This window comes from Clinocottus analis, unplaced genomic scaffold, assembly GCF_023055335.1.
Source record: "Clinocottus analis isolate CAN_PGR_092001 unplaced genomic scaffold, fCliAna1.0.p SCAF_3, whole genome shotgun sequence".
NCBI classification, from domain to species: Eukaryota; Metazoa; Chordata; class Actinopteri; order Perciformes; family Cottidae; genus Clinocottus; species Clinocottus analis.
Window position 1 is genome coordinate 9,219,013 of NW_027176042.1, and position 22,373 is coordinate 9,241,385.

Consider the following 22,373-nt stretch of genomic DNA (forward strand, 5'->3'; position numbering starts at 1 on the left):
TGATATTGTTCTCTAGACACTGATTTTTAAGATACCATGCTCTCCTTTCTGGCAAAATGTTCCAAAATAAAATAAGGCATCCAAGATACAATTGAACAAACTTTTAAGGACAGTCGTTCCATATTATAACAAGAAGATATGCAAACACACATATACACACGCACACGGAGAGTGGTTTGAATCCATCCTATGTCCAAAAGGAAGGCGGTTACAGCAGAGAAATGAACAGTTAATTAAAAAAAAAACATATTTTTTTTATTACTCTTTGTAGCGACGTTTAAGTTCACCCTTAACCTGGATCATTAGAATACACTGAAGGAGAGTTAACGCTATTTACACAGATAATGTATTTACATATAGGCAAAGCCTGAGAGGGGTCACAAAAAGCTTAATCTACATTGTCATAGTGCTCCTCAGTTGAACAATACTCCATTCTTAGTATCTGGGTTTATGGTAGATTTAGTAAATTTTCAGTCTGTGAGGACAGCCATGTACAGTTATCACATCCAACACCCGTTTTATTAGAAGACCTGAGCCAAAAAAAATATATATACAGACCACTAACAAAAGAGAACACAAATCCAATCAAAATAAAAAATATCTATACATAGATATATAAATATATCTAAAGATAGATAAGAAAGATTATTATCAGTTGATTTAACAACCTCCCCTCATTGATATGACATAAACTGTAATTACAACACTCTTGTCTGGCTTCACTCGACTGTTTAGAGTTGTAAAATCAAAGCACTTCCGAGATAATTTTCTTAGGAAATGGCCGCCATCCGTTACAAAAGAGCTCTCTGCACATCCTTCCAGCTTGTGCCTCGTAAAATGAAATGCGAGGAGACCAGCTATTGGTACAACTACTCGAGACAGCACAGGCAAGCTTATTAATAAGACACCATTACTTTTCTTATATTTTTCAATCCATCTGTACACAATAAAAAGGAAGAATGTGTTTTTCTTACACGCTCAGACGATCACTCTCGCACACACGCAGCGGTCTTTAGGTGTATTGTGAATGCAATAAATTCTAAAGTAAATACTCTTAAGACTCACTTTTCACAGCCTAGTTGTCCCGTGGAACTGCAGTTCTGCCCAATAGGACCGAATCTGTTTTCACATGCAGCGCTTAGAAGAATACAGCCATCGAAGCGGGACACTTTGAAGCCGTCACTGTTGATTTTAGTATCAAAGGAACACAGTGAAACCTCAGGTAGTGTTTTTAATCTCTCGGTGAGAAAGCAAGTGAGAAACAAGGGGTCCAAAGTCTGTGTCGTTTTCACACTGCTAGTGTTGTGACATCTGACCCAGAAATCTTTCAGTGTGGTGTGAACCGAAACAGTGTTTGCGCACGATTGTAAATGTGTAACAGGAGATGCTGATTTAGCACCCAAGGGGGCGTCTACACCACCCCTTCGATGAAACCCGTTTCTAGGTGAACGATAAGCATTCTCAGGAAGGACATCTCCTTGCGCGTGTTCTCGAAGATGATCCGCGGGTCGTCGGACTGGCATCGAAGGCAGTTGGGGGCCATCACCATGGCCAGGTTGTTGACATCCATCTTGGTTACAGCCACGTTGGACGGCTGAGCGAATACCTGGAGAATCAGGACAGAGGGAGAGGGACAGTCATGAGCACGGCTGAGTGTACAGGCCGACCTTTGACCTGCAGCGAACGGTGAATGAATCACAATCAGTTCAAGCTCAAATACATTCCTTAATTCTTTTTAAAATAATTCCAAGGTAAAAAAGGTAAAAGATTGAAGTTAACCACAACACTGTACGTAAAAAGGAATTGTGTAAGAATAGTCGTCAGGAGACCTTCCCAGTCCACAAAGAGTATCAATGTTGAACAACCAAACAACTGTGGAAGTGCTGGGAGAAAAAAGGGAGTTTTAATTCAAATTTCCATGTTTGATTAAGTGTCAGTTGACTCATTTGTTTGATTTTAGTTCCCGAAGATGGAAACACAAGAAAAGGACATGGTGCAAACCAGGACACCGGTCGGGGCAAATTATGGGTGTGTTCCTAAAATCTGTCAACATGTTTACCTGCAGGAAGTGGATGAAGTAGCAGAGCACCAGCCTGTTGAGCTCAGGCAGAGAGTGAACCACAGCGATGGCCGCCACCGGGTCGTCACAGTTGCTGACGCACTGCTTGTAGAAGTTCATCGGGATGAGCGGTTCCTCCAGCTCTCGATACCACAGCTTCATGAGGGAGGCTGAACGAGACAAAGGTGCTCTTAGTGTTGTCTTGGGGGAGTCTTCTTTTTTTTTTTAGCTAGTAGAAATATAGTAGTTTTATTTTTTTTAAATTGCTGCCTTTTGATCTCAATTACAAAATAATTTCCCTTTTTTATTTTATTCAACACTCAATTTGCTGTATTTTAGCAGGAGACTGAATGCAGCAGAAAGGCAGAACTGAGCACTCCGTAATATCATCTTAATGGCATATAGCTTATTTTCCTCATATTGTGGAGCCCTAACACAGACACACAAAAACAAAAGAGCCAAATACACCCTTCCTCACCAGGAACGTTGGGATCAGAGAGATTCTCCGGGATCCTCCACTGGTCTACTTGGAGCTTCAGTGCATTCACTTCATCAATGTCTCCGGGCACTCTGAAAATGACAAAGAAAAATAAGAATCAAAAACAGTTGCACTCAGTGGCCACAAGAGGGACCTCGACTTCTATCATACAGATTTTTCACGCCTGGCAAATCAGTTACTCATGCACACCCATTTGGCTTCAAATGGCTGAAAGTAGCCTGCTCTTTATTTGCAGGATTTCTTTGGAACAAAACATTAAAACAGTAGAAGCGAACACGCGCTGCTCAGAACAGCCACTGAGCGGGGGACATCCGAATCCAGCACGTTTTGACCAAAAAGGAACGCAAAAACAAGTCAAGATGTTACGTTTGCTGGAGAAACCCCCTTCACAAACACACAGGGCCTTGTAATTCCCACGTGCTCGTAAGCTGAAGCAGTAACGTAAACACACATTATGAAGCATCAAATTAAACAGTGCTGGTCTCAGGAGCAAAGTGTTTGTTCTGCTGTGTGTACTGTACACACACTCTGGAATACAGCGATACATGAGACCACACACAAACATTTGTTTATGCACACAATAAAGCACACACACGGCACATAAAGATCCCAGTCTAATTTCTGAGACTCCTCCTCTCTTGCACATTGCTCAAGTCTTGGCACGCAGGTGAGGAATTAGGTCCTGAGTTAGGTCTGCCTTACCTGAAGATGCCCTCCGTCTGAGCCCCGCCCAGAGCCAGGACGTACTGGGAAAGCTGAACCTGCACCCAGGGCAGTTTCCTATCGGGGAAGAGCTCGCTCTGCCTCTCCATCACCTCCTCCAGAGAACTGCCGAACAGGGAGGGCGTGACAATGGCCCGCCTGCTGTGGTCAATCTCCTCCAAGGTGGGCTTGCGAAGACCCTGGAGGGGTGAGAGGTAAAGGAAAGGAGAGAGATTTACTACCCGTGCGTGTCAGGGGCTACGACACTAATCATGGCTGTGTGCAGCTGCGCTACTATGACTGGGTCTGTGTTTACGTCTCTACCTGTGACTGCGTCAGTGGGCCTGTAATTACATGTCTCGATCGACGGTACCTTGAGTGACTCAGTCACCGGATAGGATGAGGACTATTTTTATCACGCGAAAGTGTCATGTTTCGCGCCCATTTCTTTAGTCTTACCTTTTTGCCTCCGGTGATTGCCACCTTTTGCAGTTTCCGATAGCAGAACTTGCCATATGTGCTGATAGGCAGACCTGTGGATGGACAGAGGAGGAGAATTCAAGACTGAGAAGCGGCAAACACAAAGTTCTCAATATGCAACACCCGTTAGCATCAAGCATTACTAAACGCACAAACAATAATAAATGATTTAAATTCTTTCCCACAAACACGAAAAACAGGGTTTTCTGTTCCCACAGATGTCACACAGCGTATGAGAGACAGGCGGTGGTAACTGGAGAGACATGTTGACTGTGTGACTCTGGCATATGGGGATTAGAGCGGGCCTGTTCGCTGAACTGTCAGGCTGAGGGGAAGATTTACTACCGCTGCTGAACAAAAGCTTTAGAGACAGGATCCGGTCTGCACAGCCAACGCTCAGGTGATTCATCAGCCTACAAAGACATGAAGCGCTCCAAAGACAACAAGAAACACAGAGGCCCCCCTGTCTGCTACCTGCCCTTTGTAGCTGCTGCAGGGTCCAGATCTATTTCGGAAGAGGAACAACAGTGTTCTCGGAGTTGGGACATCCTTTATGAGACCTGATCTCTCCTTTAACTGTTAAAAGATACAGTACACTTCGAACAGAAAAACCCTAATTGTTGGGTCACTGTGTACATACTTTCAAATCTTTCACTGCTGTGGTAACTCGGGTTCCCGTTCCCAGACTCTCCGCTGTATCATCTACCTGAACCAGGGCCAGTTGGAAAGAAATCCCACAGATGAGTTTTTTCCTTCTTCGAAAGTGTAGTAAACACTTTCCACCGTCATGTTTCCCTCCAGACTAAGATTTATAGCAAGCAGGTGACTCCCGCTCGCGGCTGTTGCTAATCTGACCGAGTTCGACGCTAATTAGGCCTAATTAGACCTTGATCTTGGCAAAGATGGGCTATTTTCCCCCCAATCCTAACAACACAAGAGGCTGTACGCCCACTCGCAGAAAATCAATCAAGAGTGCAGAGTTGTTTTGCTGCAGGGAGAAAGGGTTTCAACACTACCGGTCGTCTATATTTACATCAGGTTTGATGGCATGAAAACAACAAGCACAGCAACCAGACAACCAAAGCCCAGGAGAAATAGAGGCTCATTAGAAGCTTGAGTCCACTGTACCAGGCTGAGACCAACATGACACCTGTCTACACATGTGCTCAATAACACAAACACAGAGCCATTAAAGGACATCGACGAGACAACTTCAGGTTCATCTCGGGGAATTGTTTATGACACAAGTCTACACTAAACCAAGTGCTGGCTGTAGCCAGCGCTTTCCTGGGCCCTGAGCCCAAAGAAGCCCTTTTCCAAGCCAAGACCTGGTCCGTCCTGAAAAGAGATCGCACATGTGACTTCCCATCCAACTGCTCACAGCTGCTCATTACTCTGGTCAGACACAATATACATGTCCCAGCTCCTCAATCCATCAAGCAAACAGCAGCTCCAATTATGCAATTTTTGCACGCAATACTTCTTTTTCTTTTCTTGCCGGCTTTCATCAAGACCCCTACCTCAAAAAAAAAAAAAAAAACTTGAGTTAGTCAGAAACGTTCTCTGCCTTTTAACCTCTTAGTCAGTTAGAGTCTGAGTCACTGAAGTACAATGTGTGAGGCCACTGCGGTGGTGTCTGCTGTGAGATGATCGGGTTCCTCTGTGGTGACATCACCACCAGAGCGGGCAGTGTGGGCTGCTCTAATGAGGGCACGGGCCGATGAGTAGGTATCCTTTTAAATGGCTGTGTGACATGCGAATGGCAAGTGAGAGGCCACTAATGTGACTCACAGTGTGGTCCATTGTGTGCAAGGAGAGAACGTTCTGAAACTCTCATCCTACATATTGCTTTTTCAGCTCCACTTTCTGTTAAACCCATTCATCGAGTCTGCAAGTACATCAGCATGTACTCCTTTGACAAACTTCACAGCGGTGAATTTTCCATCCCACTCAAGAGTGGTCACTCTACAGGGAGCGATATGTTAGACTTGTGCATGACTTTGACTCCAGACAGCTTTTGAAGAAAGTATAAAAACATATTTCTTCTCCCACCTAATTTGTGCTCTGTGGAACAGATAAGCTTGTAAAAAACATATTTTCTTAAAGTGATATTTTGTACTGCAGGCGGAGTAAATGAACAAACGATTTACCTTCGTCCTCATCTGTGCTCTGTTTCCTTTTCTTTCTGGACTTTGAATTCTTCTTCAGCTTTAGTTCCTGCTGTTCCAATATGAACTGAGTCACTGTGAGTCAGAAGATAGCAGACGATAGATAATTAGGTCAACACAAGCCGACAATCAGACTATTGGGATCATCACAAACAATGCTGTGCTTTCTCTCATGATCCTAATGACTTAATCAAAATTATAACTCCAAAGCAAAATGGAAAGGGGGAATGAAATCCAAATGCGACTTAAAAGAAAACATCTCTGGCCTTTATGCTTTATTAATAATGCTAACTATAAGACAACACGGGAGGTGAAGAAGGAAAGTTGACCCACCCTGTTGTTCAGTCTGAGACTCACATTTCTTGTCGTTGGCGGGCTCTGTGTGTCTCTGGATGTAGCCCTCCAAGTAACAGCGGAACTTTGGAGAGGGGGCGAAGAACGCCAGGCTGACCGCCATCAGCTCCCAGCCGGCCGCCAAGCTTCTGGGGGTGGCGTTGCCCGTGGTCTGCCTCACTAGCTGCACGTACAGCTCGTCCCGCAGCCCCGGCATGTCCCAGCACTTGGTCACGATAAGGAGGGCGCAGTGCCGGCGGTCTAGGCGCGAGGGCCTGTCTCCCATGTAGGCCTGCACCAGTTTGAACATCTCGCAGGCTTCCTTTCGGACAGCGCGGTTACTGGTGACGAGCATGGGCTTTTTGATGGACCCACGGTTCCACGACAGCATGTTGGCGATGGAGACTCGGCGCCGGAAAAGGCCTTGCGTGTGCATGTTAAGGTGCTTGCTTGCCCAGTCCTCCATGCCCATGTCGGGAGGTGGGGGCTGCCGCAGAGTGGCGTAGGAGAGCTGGTAAGAGGATCCTCTCGCTCTTCCTCCTGCCCCATCACCTCCCTCCCTGTTGTCATGGTTGGCGGGGCGGTGAGGTCCCAGGGAAGCGGTTCGCCCACCCACCATGCCCTTTTTCCTGTTCTCCAACTGAGCCTGCAGTTCAAGGGTGCCCTCCTGCGGGGGAACAAGAGGTGGACATGAGATGGAGAAGAAGAGGAGCAGGAGAAAGGGCCAGGAGAAGAGGAGACAGGAGGGCAAGAGTGCAACAGAGGTACAAACTGTATGTGAGTGCAGCTGCAGAGTCTTCACTGTGTCACACTAGGAGCCGCACTGCCTTCCACCTACTGAGCTCTGCAGGGCTGGGGTTTGAGGGGGAATTGTTGCAGGAATGGCACATTCATTTCCTGATGCCAGAACCGGAAAAGAAATCTCCCCAAATCCTCATCAACCCTGGCCTCAGGAGCAGGTGACCAGATGGTCACAGTCTTTACCCCCCATCACCTTCCCACACCAGGCTCACCCTACCCTGCAAAAACCAAAGCTATGCTCTCCAGCTCCGTGTAACCCATTGTGGTGGAGTTCATGTCTGTAAGGAGCACCTTAATAGAGAAAGCCATTTACCCAGATTTGCTCCATAAACAACCAGGAACACCACCAAACCAGAGCCAGAATCAAAGTTAACATTTTCAAATGGGACACAGAACTCTTTGACATATCTTTTCAATGAGACCCTGATGTAATATTACGAGTGCCAGACAACCTGGACTTCACATTTTAGTTTCTCTGAAAGATTTGAGGTTCGGCTTTGGCAGAGAGTCCTTCCAGTCGTACAAACTTGATTGTTTTTTTTAAGGTTTTTTCTTATAAAAATGGATGATAGAGGTCAACTCCAAAAAATCAAATGCAACAAAAGCACATGTTTAACCATGGCATGGGAATGTAAACTTCTATTTTTGGTAAATTACACTGTTTAACAGATAGCTTCCAGATGCACAAGTACAGGACGGTCATTTAGTTTTACTATGAACTGTAACAGCAGAAAATGCTCACAACTTTAAAAACATGAATTATTCATGTTTTCTTTGGGAAATGGACTGTTTCAGTGCATCCTTTGAATGAGACAGTTCAAAAGGTCTTTTATCAAGAACAGAATGTTCAAATATGGAAATATAGAGCTGCTCATACATAGCTTGTCATAATCTGTGAGTGTGTGTGCTGCGCGAGTGTGTTATAACAGCGTGTGTGTTATAACAGCAGGTCTGAAGAACATTCCAGGACAGATTTAGGGGGCCCGCTCAGTACTCCTTGGCTGTTGTCTAACATGCTTAAGCAACAGTGGTACCAATACGCCTTGGTACCAGCCGGCTGCCTCCTTCTCATCTCCCTTGCCAAGCCTGGGCCATATGGGCCACAGTGGCCCTCCTTCCTGACCGAGGGAAGCCATGTCCTGAATCTCTCTGGCCTGGCATGGGCCCCAGATGCCCAAGCACAGAGCTGGCATGCAAGTACACAGTACCTGCAGTGCAAGGCAGATGGACGGTGGTAAGAGGATGACAGGTAATGCTGGGACTGTGGCCATTACAGCAGTGTCCAGCCTGTCCACAGTCCTGAGGGCATTCGGAGACCAAGGATTGGAATGTAAAAGCCATCACTCACAAAATGCTCAGTTTTCTCTTTAAAGAGACAGATCCGCACTAAAAAAAAAAAAGCACTAATTTTTATAGTTGCTGAGGTGATGTGGAGTCGCTTCTTAAAACAACACCATACTGTAATATGGAGGTATGGTGTGTGATTCTGTTACAAGAGGGGATTTAGAGATCAGAAGTAGCAGCTCTTATTGTAACTTCTATAATTGTTCTTCCATCTTTGATCATGTGCCCCTTTTTGTGTGGACCCTTGACATCAAGATAAGCCACCACCATGGCCTCAGTTTGTCCCTCTTTGTATTTTAGCTCACGGCAAAGCCAAAATATAACCAACTCTGTTGTGTTGTCAGATAGTCAAAAGAGATATTTATAATTAGTCACACATTCTGACAAATTCTTCTGCTTCCCAACTCTCTGAGGACCAGACACAATACAAAAGCAGCTAACTACTTCAACAATACGCAGATGCTTTATTCAGGAATGACACCGAATTGCGACCGAATTGTTCTCTGATCTTGAGACATCAGTAATCAGAGCACTTCCAGACGGAACAAAGCAGAATCCAAGCAAACATGCTGAGGTAAACACGCCACACAATAACTCAGTCACAGTTGAGCTCCTAATCAGATGGGAAAGTATCATAATATTGGATTAGCCACGATGTTTTCACATACATAACACACACACACACACACTTTACCTGGGAGGGCAGCCCTGGGGTCTCTGGCGAGGACAGGCTGGTCAGGCTATTCACACTCATCTCCAAGGTGTCCACCTTTTCATACGTCCTTTTCTGCCTTCCTGGTATCTCCAGAGGAGTCAGGACAGGGTTGCCTGCCCTACTCAGTGACCGGGGAGTCACGGTGAGTTCCTCTCGTGATGCGCACCTGCTTGCTGACCCTCCTCCCCCGTACCACCGGAGTGAGTCGGCAGGGGAGCGCGTCCGGGGTACGACCACCCTCTCCCCTACTTCCGGGTCCAGCCCAGCTCTGACCTCCCTCATGGTGTTGGAGCGACTCACCACCTCCCTCATTTCGGCCATGAGCCTCTCGTTGAGGGCGCACAGCTCCCCACTGCTGCCTACCGACCCCGGCCGGCCTCCTGCACCACCACTAGCTCCCACCCTCCTTCTGCTCTTTCTTCTCAGACTTGGAGAGGGGCCGGTGGAGTACCCAGAGTCTTGATAGTTTGCCGTGGCAAGGGGGGTGGAGGAGGTGAAATCCTGCGAGGCTTGGCTGCTTTGCCTGCTGTGTCGTGCCTCCATGGCGCGCTGGACAGTGGCCTCAAGGACCCGCCAGCTCTGCTTCTTGTCCAGTGTATTTGGACCCGGGGTCCCTGGCTCTCTGTCCCTCAACTGGCCTCGAGCCTGGGGCAAAGAGTGGGCCTGGGGCTGGGGATGTGGCTGAGGTTGGGTCGAGATCGAGATAGGATCCTGCCTAGAGGTAGGGGAAGGGCTACGGGTGGGTACAGGAGAGCCGGATAGCAGCCCCTGTTTAGGGTCCACGTTGATCATGTGCTTGATGCACTCCAGACCAGCTGGGCTGTAGTCAGAGGCAGAGGGATTCCTCCTGTGTCGGGACCCTGAATGAGAAGAACCAGGGTGCTGGAGGTGCCTGGGTTTTTGGAGGCTATGAGTAGGTGTCAGGCGAGACAGAGGATGTCCATTATACAGGTGCGCCCCCTCTACCTCCATGTCTGTCGGGGGTTCATCATATATGGGACACTCTGACACTGGCTCGTCATAGATTGGGGTAGTGCAGCCATATTGGGGAGTGGCCGGGCACGGTGTGCTGGTCTGTGACCTGTGAAGGAGTGGACTGGGCTGGCTGCTGTCTGATGTCACCAAACAGAAGCTGCCATTGCTGACTTTTCTCAGGTGATGGGCCTGACGTGTGTCAGTGGCCATTTTGCCAGAAGGGGCAGTTTTATATCCCTGGGTAGAGTTTAAGTGTCCTCCCTGGGGCTTGTTGCTGGGTGGGTGCAGGGTGAAGGTGTTGGCTTTGCCGTGTGCACTGGGCTGGAGGTGTTGCTGCGGCGAGGGTGGAATGGGCTGGCTACGGCTCATGCTGTTCACCTTCACCAACATGGCTGCCTTAGAACCAGGTGCGGGCTGCCATCTTTGAGAGGCATCCCTAAAAGAGAGAAAAAAACACAAAAAGAATGAGATTTGACATCAGAGCAAACAATGTCTATAGGAGTCAAAACAAACAACGAAAAGTCCACAGAAAGTGCCAGAAAAGTACTATGATCATATCCAATCATGTACAGCCAGGAAGTCCTTCGCTATAGTTCATCTTTTGAAAAAATCTAAAGCTGACAGGGCTGAGAAAATCAGTAGCAATCCACAAATTCCTCTCGAAACATTTTACTGACCTCCAAAAACCTAACTCCTTTTTTAGTCTGGCAGTCATAATCGCCTCGTCAAACCCTTGAGACAATAACTTCAGTGTGTGTTGTACAGACCAAGTGCCTAAAAATGCTGAGCAACTGAACACAGCACATCTCACTGAAACTCAGCCACACTTCCAACATGTGGGACTGGAGAATATACACAGGATAATGAAATGATTAAAGGTAGCTGTATGTTTGTGAAGTAGCTAATATGGTGGTTCCATCACATGGCAGGAAAGTCTGCCATCTGAATCAACATGTGGACAGTAAAGCAGTAGGCCACATAAAAAAGAGGTTGATCTGAGAGGAGTCTGGATTCCAGTAGTTCACAGCTGAGAATATCTGCACTCGGGTGCAAAGGTTAATTCTTCTCTTTTGGGTGAGCGGTCGGGCTAACTTCAAACCCAATGGCCCACCGCTTATCCTAACCTTAAACAATCTGCCATCAATCTGGTCACGCTGCTCGGGTCTGCTGCCCTGTACTCGGCTGTCCTCTCATAATCTCCCCCTGCAATCAGGACTTTTCATTCCTCTACTGATCATAAGCGTGCCCTTCTAAAACCAAACTGTGCGTCTAAAGTGAGCATTATGGCACATACATGCAGGGCCACAGTCGGCGGCCACGGCGAGTCACATGTTGCGCAGTAGAGAACGAAGAGGCCCCAGCAAACTTCCTCTCCTAATCAAATGGTCAGACAGGTAGTCTCAAGACGTTTGAAGGCATTGCAAAAGGAGACTTACCTTACCTCCCTCCAACCGCTTAACATTCAGTGGGGTAATTAATTTAATCACAGCGGATCAGCTTATGTCCTTTGTGAATCCAAACACAGGTCAGAGTAGAGCCAGTGTTTAAAGGTTTTTTCCAAGAAGAGCACTACGCCTAAGTGGAGAGTTGGGCTGTAACGGCAGAAAGAGGACGCAGAGGGAGGAGGAAAGAGGCGGAGTGACCCCCACCCGTCTTCCCCGCCTCCTTCCCATCACCCTGGAACAATGATAAAACAATTCCCCCGAGGTCCTCAAGCCAACGGTAAACTTCCTCTAGTCCTCCTAGCTACAGCTCGTTACACTCTCTCTCTCTCCCTCACTCTCTCTCTTTCAGTGCCATCCCCATCTAAAGAGTGGGTCACACCATCTCAGCGGTTTGAATGTAAACAGGCTCGCATCTTTTGAACGGTCCAACAGATTTGCCATCCAGACAGGGCCTATAAACAGCTGGACGTCAGCCACCTGGCACAGTGCCAGGACAGCCTGCCACAAGTAATGCCGTTGGGAACGCTCCAGGGCCCCCACCTCACCGAGAGTAATCAAGAAAGTTTACTGTCTAAATAACACAGACAGACACGTGTGAAGAGAAGAGGCTTCTGACAGACGTGTTTCAGCCCAAACCAACACTGTTTAGTAGTTACAAGCAAGTGCGAGTATGTGTGGTTTAACGGGGCGGAGAAGGGGGTTGATAGGTGACAGCTGTAAACATGAGAAGCCACTGTTTGTTCTCTTTGAAGCGGTGTATGTTTTCTCACTCCGGCCCTGTCGAGCGGGAGGAGGCGATACAAATGCTCCAAAATCCTTCTCACCTCAGCAGCTGACCGCTTAGCGCCGGTTTGCTATGGCAGGAACCGCTCGCACATGAAACATCAAAGCCTTTCTTGTGATTGGACGGCCAAAAGAACACAGCGGACCTCACACAAGAAACCACAATAATCAAATTCCCCTTTCATTATCCACAAACAAATCAAACCTCGTTCACACATAACATGGGATCTCCGAACGTGTAATGGCGGACTGTAAAAAAAACAAAACATGAATCTGTCTATGTTCTTGGTGGGTGGGTGACGCACTTTATGAGGACCGACCCTGAGATAGTAGTGACCACTACTTCCTGCCGGAGGAGGTCCTCTGAAGGGTCGTAGTGAGGGTTTCCCCGTGTGGAACACAAACAGGAAATGCCAAATGTAATGCTCACACACTGCTCGCAGGGCAGAAGTGTGGACTCAATTTTAATTATAGGGAGTTTATACACAGCTTTACAAAAAGTTTCACTTCATACGTAGAAAATTCTACATCCTTGGACCCTTGCAGTCTCTTAGATGCTTTATTTTTAAATCCAAAAACACACAACACTAGAAGCCTCTTTACTATCCCTTCCTGTCCGTACAAAACACTACATTATATCTTGTGATAAATGCAGTGTAAACATTAAAAACTTATTCTTCAGGGACTGAAATAGAACACATTCATCGGCCTGTGAGGAAGTCCAGTTCACAGTGTTGGTAGAGAGGGATTTTGTTCGGCTTTGTCTCTGTTGTTTGCCTACCATTGTCCCACCGAGGATCAGCAAAGGTCTAGCATGTTCAACCCCTACAGCGCCGGCACATTATGCTGGCTGCCAGTAGGGAGTTTAGTGCAATGCTCAACACGATCGCGAAAAGGGGGCCGGGAGCCAACTGCAATGGTAAGGCTCGTCAGTGTGTTTGATCTCTTATCAAAAGCATCTAATTCCAGTATACAGTAAGAACACCATCTGCATATCAGTAAACCTCAGGTCTACCAAATAAAGTATGATTACAACCCCTGAACCTGTACGGGGACGAAGACAAATACAATAGTGAGAAACTGCAACAGGCCGAGAGCGGTGAGACGATTGGTGGGGTTGGGGTAGGGGTGAAGGACAACAGAGCTAGAGAGACAAGAGAGGAGGGTGTGAGCATGTGTAAATGAGAAGGGGTGGGGATTAGTCGTGGGAGAGTGCAGCAAGGGAATGAGCGGGAAGGCTGGCATTCCTCAGGGCTCATTCAGGGGCCTCTGTGGCAGTGTGGGGAGCCTCACACAATGCATGACTGTGCCATCGTCACGGAGACGTCTCTGTAAACAACAGCAATGGGGGATGAGGGAGAGAAAGATGATAGGGAAGTGGCGGCTGAACCTGAAAGAGCCATCTCCAACCTCCAGAGTCCGACAGGGAAACAGGCAGGCTGTTGCGTAACACCGTACAGGCCTGGACTTTACTCTAGCCATGATGAAAGTTGTTTAGAAAGGGTGTGTCTGTGTTGCCTGCTAGTAGCCCGCCTGTCAAGCGTTGAATGTTAGCTAAAGGTGGGGATTACGGACAGCAATTCATCACAGAGGCTAAAAGAGACACGATAATTATTGCTGGGAGTGTAAATACCCATCAGATTTGTCTAAATCTGTCGCTGTTTGGAAGGAGATAAACTCCATTTCAACCACTTCTCAAGCACACCTCATTAGACACAAGAAGCACATGTGCACACACCTATCCTCTGCCCCACATATACACTTACAAACCCCCTTCATTCAGAGCCTGGAGCTAGCATGTGAGAGCTTTAGGAAGACAGAGAAATGTGAGATAACATGAAGTTAAAAGGCCCTTTAGAAACCAGCAGGGTAATCTGATTGGCCTCTGGGGCAACAAATCAACTTAACAGTCAGCAAATCTCAATTAGTCCCAGCAGCTTGAGTGTCTCAAGTCCACAAACAGTCCCAGATACCCCTGTCACTGTTCTGAATATTGCTGTGGTTCGGTCGTCTCAATAACCAACTAAATATACTATGGGGACCTTGCTGTCAGCAGATGTTCTGTCTCTCCTTACGCTCCTGCCTGGAATAACTGTAGTTGGAAAAGTCATCAGCTGAGTCACTTTGGCGGAGAGGGATATGGATTTGAAAGCTCTTAAATATACCTCTTGGGAATAGAGGGGTCTGAAAAACAGGGGTTATTATTAACACTGGCTGGACAGGAAGAGGAAATGGGGTCGCACAGGCCAAGCTTCTGCTGCACAAACACCTCAGAGAACAAACCAATGAGATCACTGCAATCTGCGTAGGGGAAGGAAATTGAAAAGACAAAGAGGATTTGCCGAGGACAGCGTTGTATCCATGACGCCAGACAATTTCTCTTCTCACTTTTGTACAAATCGGTTATAAGAGTATCAAGTAGAAAGATGAAATAATAATTGAGCCTTAAGCGCAAAGTTGGTAGTCAGGCACTTCCAGAGAGCCAGCTGTCCTGCAACAGCTGAACTGATGCCTCCCTCCTCTGAGCCAAGATGTCTACCAGTTGTACATGTCTGTGGCTCCCGCAGCCCGACATCCCGTAGAGAGCTGGGCTGAGCCAGAGGACAGCAAGTAGGAGTTTTTTCAAGGGACAGGATGAGGCCAAACCCAACTGGATTCCAAAGAGACCCCGCCTCTGGAATTTGAAACTGCATTTGAAGCTCTTGTCAGGGGCAGATCCCATTAAAAGCACACTAGTTGGATGACATGATTAAAACTGGACCGCAAGCACAAAACCAGTTTTGACCAGTCTCAAGACTCAGAGATAGGACCAGGGACACAAAAGAGCAGAAAAACAAAGGTGTGGTCGTTAACACTATCCATCATCACTGTCGTAAATGGATGCTGGTGGAAACTGTGGAAGAAGCACCCTGAAAAAAAGCATGTCTGTATGCTACAAGTCAGCTGAGGCAGTCAGAGCAGCGTGCCTAAAGCCAGTTCACATGCGGTGCCACTGGTTCTTCATGAAAACAATGGAGATATTCTACCTCACCACAGCACCAGGCAGAGCAGTTAACTGCAAAAGCAGCGTTTCAATGATTGCTAAAATAAAACAAAAAAGGTTTTTGATACCCGCTTGTGAAACTGTGCCTCTGTGATCTAGTGTTTGAGGATACCATAAACTTGAAGGCTTCACAAAAAGGAGGGGGGAACATGGGGACGTGTGGAGAAACAGCGCAGAGAAATGAGGACCACTGTTAACGAGACCAAAGCGCGTAGGCACATAACGGGATCACCAGTTCAAAGTGCAACTCCTTTTGCGAAAGGAGAAATAAATATAGGCAGACTTAAAACGCCATCTGGAAAGGGCTGAAAATGAGCTTACCACACCAGGAGCGCACAGATGAAACATGTCTTCACACTGTGCGTAAATACTTTGTGGCGGGAGATGAAAAGCACGAGAGCCTTGTGCTCTCGAAGTAAACACGCAGACAATGTGTGACTCATTAACAACTTTAAAAACTTTATCTCCCCTATAAGACACCCCCTCGTTTCCTAAATTAACCCACCGGTGATGCATCTCCTACATGACTCACAGACAGACAGTCTCAAAGCACATGAGGGGAAGTTTGTTTTGTTTGGGCTTTTTTTATTTTGCTTTCACATGCATTTTTTTCTTCAAAAATACATTTTATTTTAAACTTCCTCAGAACAGAAATTGAAATAAATTGTTTTCAGTTCTGCTGGATGTATCAGACATTTTGGGGTAGAGGGCTGTACATTAGACCTTTAGTTTCTTCAAAGTGAGACTAAAATTAGACCAACGTTCCTTTTACTAAACTTGTTGCACACTCGTGAAAAGTCAAGCGATCTCGTCTTGACTGTGAAGAAGCCGAAGAATATTGCTATGAGCACATGAAGCAACCCAGACAGAGTTGAGATTGAACTCTTTCTAAATATTTTTAAAATCAATACGAAGCCAGTCAACAATCAGAAAAAGCGGGTTTTAAGTGTCCAATGTCAGCTTGGATTAAATGCTGGGTGCACCGCTGTATCATTACGGGGGCTAAATGAGAGGGAACATACACGTCATTTGGTGTTCTTCTCCATTCAGCATACCAAGACTTACTGCTTAGAGAAAGCTCTCCGCTGACCGTGGGGGACAACTGGTTTTAAGTGAGAACCCTTTGTCCCTTTTAATGCTCCCTTATACGACCCACGCCGGCCCATAAGACAAAAGAGTGATGTGACCCTGATGTGAACCACCGTGGGTCACCTCTGGGTTGTCTGACTTACACCATGCGTCACGTGTCCTCGGCAGACTTTTAACATCCACTCAACCTCAGCAGGTCTCTTGTAGCTAGAGAGCTCTGTGGAGAGGAGCCCACACACAGTGAGGACAAGCACACGCACCATCTGTGGTGAAATCCCATACAGATGTTATTTGGTTGATGATAACAACACAGACACATAGGTGCATTAAAAAGGTGGTTACATTCAATACAGATGTTTAAAAGCTAGTTGATCTGCAACACCTACATCATGGAAAGATAGTTTGCTTCAGTTTCCTGTACCCACAACCACGTGTGACTGACATGTTGACCTGTGGAGTCCACGGTACTTCCCTGATGAGCTCCACAGGCTCAAAGTACCCAGAAATTCCCAGGGCGTGTGATAGGACCTGGCCAATGAGTAACAGGTTTGGCACTCAAGGCCTCCAAACATCTGCTTCTGAATTAATGAACATAGACAAATGAAAGAAAAAAAAAGATAAGCGCTTTACAAAGACAAGGAGAGACAGACTGGGACAGGAAGCAACACCAACCAACCAGTGCTTGGAATAACACACAAGGGTGTGTTGTGTGGAAACTTGTCTATCTGTAATGAACAGATTTATTAATAGCACAAAACAAAAGGAAACTGCTGTTGGAAGAACTGGGATCGTCCCATCTCCACAAAGGACAGCATTGTTTTTCAAAGGTCATAACTTAGTAACATTTCATCCCCGCTGAAATTTCAGCGAAAAAAAGGGAAGAATAAAAAAAAGAACATGTGACGACATGTCTAACAGGGCTGAGACGTTCAAACCAAAACTGACGAATTGTATACGATGAAATACCTCATTACTCTTTGGACCTAAGAAAAAGTTAAGACCGGTAATAGCATGATAAAAAAAAGAGAGGATGTTCACATGGAAGCCCCTTCCACCAACACACTTTGGGTGGGACAGAACAATTGCCTGACCACAAACCAATGTGAGCCTTCCAGCTCCTCATTTAAACTTTCTCCCTTGCTCTTGCCTCTTCATCCTTGTCATTATCAAGGAGGCGGGCCACCAGCTGCAAACAAGCATGTTTGTTTTCATCCATTTTGTGCTGTCACATTCCACTATCTCTGCGCATTTTGTGGTGGTTTCTAATTACCTGCTGAGAGATGGAGGCCGGTGAGCATGTGGAGGGCCATATGGCTAAGTAGGGTATCAAGCCTCTGTGGGCCAAAGACCCTTCAGCCTTCCCCTCTAAGGAACACAGCTGGCCATTGTTTTAAGAGGAGACAGAAAAGGACTCTCGGAGTGGTTCAATCACTGGGGCAAAGTGGGACCCTGTGGGGAGTTCTCACACACACACACACACACACACACACACACACACACACACACACACACACACACACACACACACACACACACACACACCTCCAGTGGTGTCATTCAACAGCCATGGCTGCCCAATTAGTTCTCTCTCCATCTGAACATAATCTGAAAGGCTCGGCGGGTCAGAGGAGAGACCCCCTAAGGGCCGCGGTGAAGTACAAGAACAGCCAGGAGGAACCGGAGAGCCACAGTCGCCGCGAGAGAGCCTCTGAAAAACCAGCAGGGTTTGCCTTGTTTATACTCAGCTGGAATGTAGTGGTTCTGCTTGCCATTAACCACAGACAACGCTCTCTCACATGCCTCTCGTGCATGCGCATTTAAGCTTACACCCATAAGAGGCGCTCTCGTCTTTAATGGCCCGGGGGCCTAGATTTGTTTTAGGAAAATTAAATGAGTATCAGAGCAGCGTGGGGCAGGGTGGTGGTGAGCACACAGAAGGACACTAAGACGGCCTCGGTGGCCTCGTTCCAAGGGGAACAGAGGTGGCATGTCTGGAATCTGACTTGGAGGGAAGAGACGGTGGTTTGAATGAGGCCACAACGCCAAGCACATGATGGGGTCTTTGAATGACTTACTGTTAGGGGCCGTTCTGCACCAGTAGCCCTAGCGTGAGGATGGGGGTGGGAGAAATGTTGTGAACGGACAGTTTTCTCCATTTGGTAACGATTTGCTGAAATGGCTGAGCACGGTTCACAGGCAATAGTATGGAAACACAGGACATATGGAATGTTCAGATAAGAGAGAATGAAAAAAAGAGAAGAAAAAGCTGTTTGAATTTGTCCCGAGTGGTCAAAATAATCCTGCGAGTTCTCACAGCAGAAGCATTTGAAAGTCATTACGACACACTATGCCACATGCTGCGATGACTATCACATTTCCTTACTTTCCTCCTGGTAATTTGATCCATTTACGATTAAGTACATTTTCCTCCCCAGACTTACTGCAAAGGCTACTGAAGATTTGGTCAGGCTTACCTCGGTTGGTCTTTACTGCCCTCTGTGCTGTTTTCGGTGCTGCTCCCGTCTCCCTGAGATCTGCTGTCCACTGCCGGGTCCAGCTCGGGGTCGGCAGCCTCCTCATCGGCCTCCGGTGCTCCGGGGACAGTGCCATCTCCGTCCTGCTCGGGCAGAGGTGTAAAGCGCCCCTGGCTCCCTACACTGCTGATACTCCCCGTGGTCCCATGGTGGGGCCTGGGCCTGTCCCCGCCCCCTCCAGCACGATTGGCCTCACTGCATCGTCTCATGGCCTGGAGTTGGGAGAGGGGCACGATATCCGCTCCCTGGGGTCGATGCCAGACCGTGCGGCGACCAGTAGAGTTGTAGTAGTAGAAGCGGCCGCTCTGGGGGTCGAAGAGCTCCCACCACTGGTTGCCGTCTGCCTGACGGACAGGAACTTCCGTTGGGGGCTCCCAGCCGCACTCGCCAGTGGTCAAGTTCACATACATGCGCTCGCGGGAGCGTGGCTCCAGGATCTCCACCCAATCAGCGCTGAATGAGAAGAAATGAGGCAAAGGTATTAACAGATTATCCACCAACAGGATACTATGTTGCAATAGAAGCCACGGTCACGCCTTGGTACTAATCAGCTCGACGCGCAGTAAACAACCAACACTGTTTGACAGACAGAGACTAAACAATGCCCATATGGAGAGTGTCAATGTTTGTGTCCCCTACAAGCATCCATCTGTGTCTGTGTGTGTGTGTGTCTGTCTGTCTGTCTGTCTGTGATGTCATCTCTTTGGTTGGCAACAAAGCAGCAGGGGTGGTGGTGCATTTCCTGAATAAGCAAACAGGTGGAGACTCTCGGTGAGACATTAGGGCATGGAGTCAGCAGGAGCCCAAAGGGAACCATACGCTCCAAGTGCCACTATTGCAAAAGACCATCGAGCTGAACTGCAATCACCAAGAGTGCAAACGGCCAGCTCAGCACAATACATTCAATTTATTTTAGCTGACGCTTTTATCCAACGCGTCTTACAGTAAGTGCATTCAACCATAATAAAAACTCAGAAGAAGAAACCAGAAAGTACAATTTCTTCAAGAAAGCAAAACTACAAAGTGCTATAAGTGCTACTTTCTTTATTCAAGGTATAGTCGGAAAAGACAGACAGCGGCGAGGTGAGGCGCCAAAATAGAGAGAAACAACCCAGTTTGCAGGGAAAGTACACATGCAGAGAGGAGGGAGAACCAATTACGTGCAATTAGACCATGAACTGAATTTGACAAATAATAGGACATATCTATGTGAAACAAAGCATGTGGCACATTGAAATTGAATGATATTGCCCCATACAACAGGTATGTGCTGTAGCCACCTACATAAAAATCAAGGTTAATAAATGTGTGTTTGACAAATAAGCAAGGACTGCAGTCATCCAGGTCATGCTAGTCTTTAGTTGGCTCCATTAGTTTCCTTTGATCTAGTTCCCTGATGCAGTCCTTAACTGTGCCAGCAAATCCATGTGGGAACAGGAAGACTACAAACAGACAGCAAGAGTAGTATGTTGAGATCAGAGATGGAGAACGGACTCAAAATATAAATTACCACGGTCCTTACATGTCTCACATACCACTTGGGGGTTTTGGCAAGGTTAGGTAATTTCTCTTTAGTGTGTCAGACAACTCTAACCTAGTATCTTTGAGAGAAAAGTAGCAGTGGGGAGGAATTAGTGTCACAACAATTCGACATAGGTTTGGATATTTTCCCAGCTTTCTCAGGACAGAGAAGCTTTTCTTCTCCCCGTCATGGTTGTTTATGACAGGGAGCTTGCTGTCCAGGCTACCTGCGATGACCAGCAAGGGGCACGGAGCTTAGCATGGATAAGACTATCCACAATGTCCACCACATATACCCACATTTGTTTCTCGTCGGCCTGCCAAATCAACCCTGGGTGTGCAACCCAGGGCTCAGAAATAGATACAGAGAAGGATGCCAGTCAGATCTGCGAGGGTTACAATGTCACCGGGATGAAAGCAACTCACTGGGATCAACAGCTGTTCTCCTTTTTAAGTAACTTTGACCTACCGGTTCATAAAGTATTGATCTACATCTCTTGTATGTGCTACCAGCACCTGTCTCTCCGTAGTTTAATTCAACAGACAGGTAAACATAGAAAGAGCAAGAAGAGGGTATAGGAGCCTTTCACATATTGTCTTCCAATTTGTGCCAGTGCTCTATGCTGGGAAGCCATCTGGTCTAATCCTTTACACTGGGCAAGTAGCCCTGACCCTACTGGAATCTACATGAAATATGGGTTTATAGTTCGTTTTTAATCCTCCAACCCCCAAAAAATAAAAGTGTACGTAACTATCTAAAAGTGTGAATGTGTTTGTTTGTGTTGTAGTGGGTGGATTGAATATAACAGAATAGTGTTCACAGTCTGAGTAACCACAACGAGGCCCAACGATCAGAAGATGACTTGCAGACTGATGAGATTCGCAACACTTCATGGGAGGGAAGCTTAGTGAATAATGGGGCTTTCAAAGCAGAGGCCAAACAGTCAACACCACCCCACACATACCAGAGCCTACATCCTTTGACTACTCCCAGCCTCCAGAAAAGGAGGCCTTCTCACTGAGAAACCGATCTCTCCATGCTGCATTCCTTGTTATTTTAGATATGCGATTGTCAGTCCTCTCCAGAATTGCGGTGTTCCAATGGGAATCCAAATAAACCAATCCCTGATGACCATCCAGTGACAGAAAGCTGAGACTTTGTGTCCCTAAACTCTACGACCAGCACAGAATTTAACATCCTGAACACCCCAACAGGAAACCAGAGTTCGAGGGTTGCCTGCGGAGGCCATCACAGATGAGTTCAGCAGCGCTGCTGGACTGTTCCCTCTGGGTAAATAAACCGCAGTTAGAGCTGAGAGCGAGCCGGCTGGGCTCTGTTGACACGACCAGATAAGCAGGAAGACGGACCAGTGTTCAGGTTCAGACGTTCCAGGAACACCCCTTTTGGGAGTACTCAAACAACAGGAGTGATGTCCATTACATGGGTTTGTCGAATACAAAGAGGCTTGTCATCTGCATAATTGACCAGGACTGAGGCGGACATGCGTAGCTCTCTCAAAATTTATAATAAAAATATAATTATTTCCACTGCAGAAATTGTGTAATGGACAAAGACCATATAGTTGCTATATATGTCTGTTGAAGTATAGCGGTACTTCGAAATACTGAGGCAGCCCGCCACATGCTTCAAATGTTCATAAATGGTTTGGTATGCAGTTTGCACAAGCTTAGCAAAGCGTAACTCCAACAGAAATGTTTAATAGTTAACTAAAATTAACTAGAGGACACAGCATCTGATTTACCTCTGGAGAAACTCAGTTTAATTGAAGCAGACTCGCATGCCGCAGACCTGTGTTGGGGGTTTGTGTGGTGCTAAAACAGAACCTGACTGTCTTCAGTAAACACAGGAGCATAGAGAGTT

At 46.9% G+C, this 22,373-nt stretch overlaps 1 protein-coding gene across 3 annotated transcripts in view; it reads right to left on the reverse strand.

Annotated features, from left to right (window-relative positions):
• Positions 1-1,217: 1,217 nt before the first annotated feature.
• Positions 1,218-22,373, reverse strand: part of arhgap46a (Rho GTPase activating protein 46a) — a 28,261-nt gene continuing 7,105 nt past the window's right edge. The window contains exons 2-10 of one of the 3 annotated variants that reach the window (XM_068594290.1): positions 18,911-19,423; positions 9,081-10,512; positions 6,266-6,908; positions 5,891-5,983; positions 3,720-3,793; positions 3,261-3,460; positions 2,538-2,629; positions 2,060-2,229; positions 1,218-1,606 (exon numbers count right to left, since the gene is read on the reverse strand). In XM_068594290.1, the coding sequence (XP_068450391.1) occupies positions 1,412-1,606; positions 2,060-2,229; positions 2,538-2,629; positions 3,261-3,460; positions 3,720-3,793; positions 5,891-5,983; positions 6,266-6,908; positions 9,081-10,512; positions 18,911-19,423 (3,412 nt within the window). In that variant the 3' untranslated portion in view covers positions 1,218-1,411. Of the gene's footprint in view, positions 1,607-2,059; positions 2,230-2,537; positions 2,630-3,260; positions 3,461-3,719; positions 3,794-5,890; positions 5,984-6,241; positions 6,909-9,080; positions 10,513-11,512; positions 11,897-18,910; positions 19,424-22,373 lie in introns of those variants that run through there. The other 2 variants (XM_068594289.1, XM_068594291.1) reach the window with 2 other exon arrangements.